The sequence below is a fragment of the Cyphomyrmex costatus genome, unplaced genomic scaffold, assembly GCF_001594065.2.
Source record: "Cyphomyrmex costatus isolate MS0001 unplaced genomic scaffold, Ccosl1.0 scaffold225, whole genome shotgun sequence".
In the NCBI taxonomy this organism is placed as follows: domain Eukaryota; kingdom Metazoa; phylum Arthropoda; class Insecta; order Hymenoptera; family Formicidae; genus Cyphomyrmex; species Cyphomyrmex costatus.
This window is the reverse complement of record NW_017276313.1, coordinates 48,444-56,166: the sequence shown is the minus strand read 5'-3', so window position 1 is coordinate 56,166 and position 7,723 is coordinate 48,444. Positions and strand designations below refer to the sequence as shown.

Here is a 7,723-nt window from a genome sequence, read left to right as displayed (position 1 = left end):
TTGACCACTTTCCTCGTTTTCCTCGTGGGTTCCAACCCTTTGAGTGGATCGAATCCCAAAATAATATCTTGTTGCACCGAGAGGTACAACACAATAATGGACTTTGATGGCTCGGGATAAGAGACTTGTAGCGTCTCACAGTTTTTTTGAACATGGCCGGAGACGCTACCGCGTCTCCTGATAGTAAAATATTATTCAAGCTGGTGATGCGATGCAAGATTTTAAAGATCTTGGTGACAAACAGGAAATCGATGTATCTGAAATGATTTCAAAATTGAATGCGGATCAAAGAAGAGTATTTAATAGAGTCACTGATACTATATCATTAGATAAAGAAATACTACGGTTATACGTTAGCGGAGAAGGAGGTACTGGCAAAAGTTTTTTGATTCAAACATTTAAATGTTGGATAAAACAAAATCTCAACAAAGATACTGCTATAACGGCACCTACTGGTATTGCAGCATTTAATGTAAATGGTTTGACAGCTCACAGATTATTCCAATTACCCGTTGAACATGGTCGTACTCCTAAATATAAACCATTATCTGATCATGTTTTGAAATTTTTACGAACAGATCTTAAAGATGTTAGTTTCATTGTAATTGACGAAGTGTCAATGATATCTAATATATTTTTTATGTATATAAACTTACGACTATGTAAAATATACATACAATACTACTGATTGTGATGATGGTTGGTTTGGTCGAAAACACATTCTTTTATTTGGAGATCTCCTTCAGTTACCTCCTGTACTTGAAGATCCTGCTTTTATGCACTTAAGAGAAGAAAAAATTCGTAAATATCTTGGTTCTTTAAGTGCTACTAATCTATGGACTACTTCATTTGATTATGATGAATTGACGATTAATATGCGTCAGCAAGGAGACGGATCTTATCGTGAGTTACTTTCGAGAATTCGCGTCGGTTTGTTAATACCATCTGATTGCGAAAATATTCTTGAGAAAAGAAAAATATCTTTCAAAGGTGAGTCTTTTGAGACAAGATTAAACGAATTATGTGATTTCATTAATAATTTCACATCTATCGTTTGTTTATTACCTAACAATCACATGTGTGATCAATTAAATGCTGCAATGTTAAATCGCATTACTTCAAAAGAAATATTTTTAATTGCTAAAGACACGATTGATTGTATTTCATATACGAAAAAAAAAGTAGAAAAGGTATTGTCAAATAATGATGACGATGATACTAAAACAGCTGGACTGTCAAGACGAATTACAATTAAAATTGGAGCGAAAGTTATGATAAGACGTAATATTGATGCTAGTTTGGGACTTGTAAATGGTACAATTGCTACAGTTATATCAGTTTCACAGGATAAAACTACTGATTACATAGAAAAGATAAAAGTTCGTTTACCGTCTGGTTTAGAGTATTTCATTGAAAGAGTGAGTGTTAAGTTTCCAGTGATGGATAGAGTATATGTTAGAAAACAATTTCCATTATCTTTGAGTTATGGTATTACTATTCATAAAAGTCAAGGATTGCAAAATGCTGTTATGGATCTAGGTAACAATGTATTTAGTTGTGGTCAGGTTTATGTTGCATTATATCGAGTAACATCTCTTGATGAACTACATTTAATTAATTTTGATCCTTCGTCCGTGTTTGCTAGTGAAATCGCAATTATAGAATATAATCGATTGAAAAGAATAGGTAAACCAGAATCAGAAATAATCGCTATTTCGAAACAACGTTATCGTAAAGTTAAAGATGTTTCGTGGACATTGTCAAAAATAATTACTTCCGTTCAAGAATCAGGTCAAAAAGAAGCTCCAATAAAAAGAACTGCTTGGATTATACGCGGTTTTCAAAATATAGACAAAGTTTCATGCTATGCAAATGCAACATTACAATGTTTATTGAACTTGTATATATACTTTCAGAAAGGAATTATTAAATTACGATAAACTTGACGTTTTAAATTTGTTTGCGCATCAATACGAACATGGAACGTCTAATTTGAACACATATGATATACGGCAATCTTTAGGAGAATATTTTTCGACTGTTATTAAACGAAATGCTTTAGAATTTCTTACAGCTCTATGTACAAAATATGATTATATAAAGAGTATGGTAGAACATAAAGTTATATGTAATTATCGATGCAATTCATGTGGTAATACAAAAGTTATCACTAATAATAATGTTATTCTTTCATTATCTATTAACAATCTGAAGAAAAAAAGTTATAATCTTGATGGTTTGTTGAGAACTACGTTTTCATCATCTTGGTGTCAGACATTTGATAAATTATGTGAACGTTGTGGAAGAAACGATGTATTATTTAAAAGTGAATTAGTTCCGCCGAAAGAGATACTTATTATCAACTTAACATCATTTTCTTCAGAGGATGGTAAATCAGAAAAGATACCACACAAATTTAGTTTATGTGCTGTCCCTACAACGAAAATAATAATAGCTGGACAGACATATAAAGTTATGAGTGCTATATTTCATTACGGTTCGTGTATCGATGGGGGTTTATACAAGGTTCATTATACAAGCATGTGTAAAGAAGGAACATCTTGGATTGAAATCGATGATGCACAAGTTATAAAAAGACAATGGCCTAGAGGTGCTAAAGATATTTCTATATTATTTTTACAGAAAAATATTAGCAAGAATATATAACAAGCCACATGTATTTAATATGTATAAAACATAATAATTTTTACCAAGTTAAATTCTATCCACGTAAAAAAACTAAAAAATTTACCTTCTTAAAAAAGGTAGAAAATGCGCTAAGAGTGCGTGCTTTTGATAAAAAACCGTTTGGACCAGTTTCACCAACTCGAATTACTTAAATCGGCTGTAGAATCAACTAATTATATTCGCTGTTTAATAGACCATGATGTAAACTAGAACCCATGTAATACTATCTTTACCAAGTTAAATTCTACAATTGTATATAAACTTAACTTTTTTAATAAAACAAAATTGACATATCTCTCTAAGAACGTAATTAAATATAAGGTGTACATTATGTCAATACAAAAAGATAATAATTTATTTACATACAGACGACCATCGTTTTGATACTATTTTATTAAAACTATATTACTAAATTATATATATTTGACGATGCGGGTGGCGGTGGAATTTTTTAATTTAATTAACCAGTGAAATATTCTTATTAAATTCTACTAAATTAAATAGTAAAACCCTTGTAGTTCTTAACTGATGACATGTATTATTTGTACTATCCACGTACAAAAACTGAAAAATTTACCTTTTCAAAAAAAGTAGAAAAGGCGCTAAGAGTGCGAGTGCCGTGTTTATTGCGAGAGGAAATGGGTACTGGAAACCAGGTCCGCTGGTGAAGTCGGAATTGTACACGAAATCCCGAGGAGTCAGAAGGTGGTGTAATGAATAGAGACTGAGAGCGATATTATTGACATGTGCTTCTGAGCTTTATTCGAGAACAACTGAACTTGGTCGTTAAGCGATAGATAGGCACGGTTACAGAGAGGTAACCTTCGTTTCGCGATAAAAGAAAGAAAGGTTGCGTATGTGTATACATATATGTGACGCGAAGTAAACAGCTGATCGGTACTAAATTAAATAGTAAAACCCATGTAGGTCTTATTGAAAGATCTTCCTATTTCAATCCAAATGGTTCTGATGACATGTATCATTTGTATAAAAGATCTGATATCAATAGTCGACGCAAAGTTATTCTATGAAACCCATGTAGTACTATCTTTATCCTCATATAATGACAGGTATCATTTGTATAAAAGATACGATATCAATAGTCGGCGCCAAGTTAAATTCTACTATCTTTAAAAACCCATGTGATAATTATTCTTATTAAATTCAACTAAATTAAATAGTAAAACCCATGTCGTTATTATTAAAATATCTTCCTATTTCAATCCAAATGGTTCTGATGACATGTATCATTTGTATAAAAGATAAATTAATAGTCGGCGCCAAGTTAAATTCTAATCTTTCTATTTCAATCCAAATGGTTTAATTCTTCTTAAAATAAATAAATAGTAAAACCCATGTAGTACTATCTTTGTTCTCATATAATGACATATATTATTTGCATAAAAGATCTGATATAAATAGTCGGCGCTAAGTTATTCTATAAAATCCATGTAGTACTATTTTTATCCTCATGTAATGACATAACATGTATCTTTTGTATGTATATATAAACTTACCTTTTCAAAAAAAAAGGTAGAAAAAAGCGCTAAGAGTGGATGCTGTTGGTCAAAAAACCATTTGGGCCAGTTTCACCAACGTCAATTACTAGACTGTGAAACTGACCAATCACATTTGCTGTTTAGTAGAACCATCTTTAAAAACCTACGTGATATTATCCTTATTTACTTAAATCAACGACATGTATCATTTGTATAAAAGATTTGATATCAATAGTCGGCGCCAAGTTATTCTACCTTATTACTTACTTTATTTTAATGACATTTATCATTTGTATACAAGATTTGATATCAACAGTCGGCGCCAAGTTAAATTCTACCAAATTAAAAAGTAAAACCTAAATGGAATTATCTTTATCTTCATACAATGAAACCTAAGTATATGCCTTTGTATTCTTATTAGAAGATCTTCCTATTCGAAACCAAGTGATTTAATTCTTTAAAAAAATTATATCACAATTAATTTTTAAAAACAAAATAAAAAAAGGTTATTTAAATAGAAAAATTTTTTATGTAAAAACTCTTCGCGCTACTAGTTCTCGATCTCGATGTAATAAAATACAATAATAAAGATAAGAAACATTTTCACGAAAATTAAAGTATTTAGTGTGTATATATTCGTGTATATGTATGTGCGAGTGAATTGTATCTCAATCCCAATATAATAACGTCATAATAAAATTATATATGGATGTAACATTTTGTATAAAAGAGATTAGAAACTACGACAGTTAAAGTATGCAGCCTGTATGTATATTCGCGTACAGTATATGCCAGTGAAATACATAAAAAAAGAAAAGTAAACTTTATTTATTAAATGTAGCATTTAGAATATGTTTACTATAATTTTTAAGTTATCATTACCCTTACATATATTTGTATTAATTATTATAGCTTTTAGATAGTTTTTATTGTTTTTCTTATTCGCTCTAGCAGCGCGAAGTGTTTTTACATAAAAAATTTTTCTATTTAAACAAACTTTTTTTATTTTGTTTTTAAAAATTAATTGTGATATAATTTTTTTAAAGAATTAAATCACTTGGTTTCGAATAGGAAGATCTTCTAATAAGAATACAAAGGCATATACTTAGGTTTCATTGTATGAAGATAAAGATAATTCCACTTAGGTTTTACTTTTTAATTTAGTGGAATTTAAATAATAGTACTATATGTTCTTAAAGATTAAAGGTACCACTGTGTTTTTCTTTTTAATTTGGTAGAATTTAAATTGGCGCCGACTGTTGATATCAAATCTTGTATACAAATGATAAATGTCATTAAAATAAAGTAAGTAATAAGGTAGAATAACTTGGCGCCGACTATTGATATCAAATCTTTTATACAAACAATACATGTCATTGGTTTAAGTAAATAATAGGGATAATACCACGTAGGTTTTTAAAGATTAGAATTTAACTTGGCGCCGACTATTGATATCAAATCTTTTATACAAATGATACATGTCATTAGAATTAAGTAAATAAGGATAATATCACGTAGGTTTTTAAAGATGGTTCTACTAAACAGCAAATGTGATTGGTCAGTTTCACAGTCGATTAAGTAATTGACGTTGGTGAAACTGGCCCAAATGGTTTTACATTTACAACAATCTTTAATTAACGGTGTTGGACCATAAATATGCGATTGTTGAGTCGATAGGTTATAATGTTCTAAGCACCGCCGATAGCCACGCACTTCTGGGTCTCGTTTAATATACTCGGGGAGCTTATCCCATAGATAATCTATGTGATTGCTGAACTCTCGTAATAATATAATCTTTGGTATAAATTGTAATTGTTCAGCAGTCAAATCGTTGATAATATTATCACCCGTCAATATGAGAAACATTTTAGCTACTGACAAGATTTGGATTTCTGTTCGACTATAAATACGTTAAACAGAACGCTGTCGCACATGTATAAAATAATTTTAAAGATATTATAGATAAGATTATTGATATTTCCCGTGTTGTACTTCTATTTACAAGGCACGTAAACATATTGATATTTATTATCAGGAAATATGCACGTGCGAAATCGACAATTTTCCGGTGTGGATTGCTTTAAATTAAGTAATAAATAACCATGCGGTATACATGTTGCGTCATTACATATTTCCCATAAGAATTCAATATTTTCGGGATAAACTTGACGAGCCAAATGCTGTATTTGGGCACGATCCCTAGGATTTTTAAATACAACTATCTATATAATTAGCATTCAATGAAATATCTCGCATACCGCGTCCATGATGAAATAAATTTTGCGTAATAAAAATGACACTAATTTTTATGATGACTCCCTTTCGTAAATAAACCTATTACAGTATTATCACATGCTTCACGCATAAGGTCATCAATAACAATAAGTTTTGGGCATAGATCGTTAGCATAATCATCATTACGTGGTAATCAAGTCAAACGTTTGATAAACGAAGACGGGAGAACTCTTATGGTTCATTACCCTACGGATATTGCAATTTATAATTATTATATGTTTATACTCTTGAAAGCCGCAAATAAAGTATTTATATCTAAAAGAAAAAGATGTTTGATTACTTTTTATAGTATTAAAGATTTTATTTATACATTATTGTTAAAAGTATATCTAAAAAACAAGAATATACAGGGTGTCATTAATCGAGCGGTTCACCTCTCAGGAGCAGGTAGAGTAGACCGAACTGAGTCGAAAAGTCTTATACCATTTTTCAGTTGACGCAATATTTAACGAGATATTAATTTTTAAATATAACCGAATAAGCGCGTTCGTCCGGCCTACTACTGCCAAGCGTGTACGCCTGTCAATCGCTCTCTACGCGCGCGAATCGCGAGGAGTGGGGATAGGCTGGCAGACGCACCGCGGAGGCTCGCGGCGGTGTGCGCAGCGCGGGACGCTTCCCACTCCCAGCGCGCCAAGCTAACAAAATGGCGGATATTCGGCGCTTTATAAATAATATTTTTTGCGGCTTTCAAGAGTATAAACGTATAATAATTATAAATTGCAATATCCGTAAGGTAATGAACCATAAGAGTTCTCGCGTCTTCGTTTATCAAACGTTTGTTTGCACGTTTTACGTTCTGTACTTGTTACAACATTATGGAACTTCGTACGTTTGATAGCGTTAAAACAAAGGGTAAATGTTTCGATTAGGGGACCTCCCTCCAATGACTTTGACCTTGACATATGTTGTCAAGGTCATGACCCTGAGTAACTTTGCCTTAACAACTAGCCGTCGCTCGCCCTTCGTTAAAAAGTTATTAACAATTATAGTTTTAAAATAGTAAATGTCTCAATCAGGGGACCTCCCTCCAATGACTTTGATCTTGACATATGTTGTCAAAGTCATGACCCTGAGTAACTCTCAACAGTTTTTAGCTGTCACTCGTCCTTCGTTAAAAAATTATTAACAATCATAGTTGTAAGGTATGCTATACATGTATGATATGAAGTACTGTTCTACACCTTTCCCTGTTTAGAAACGTTGAATTTTCCATGCGAAGTAACTTTCATCCCCCCCCC

The 7,723-nt window shown here is 31.6% G+C and overlaps 1 protein-coding gene across 1 annotated transcript in view; it reads left to right on the top strand.

The window, feature by feature from the left end:
* The first annotated feature begins 211 nt into the window (after window positions 1-211).
* Window positions 212-7,723, top strand: part of LOC108773910 (ATP-dependent DNA helicase PIF1-like) — an 11,563-nt gene continuing 4,051 nt past the window's right edge. Inside the window, 2 exon segments of the mRNA XM_018539888.1 lie at window positions 212-673; window positions 675-1,856. Of these exon segments, the coding sequence (XP_018395390.1) occupies window positions 212-673; window positions 675-1,856 (1,644 nt within the window).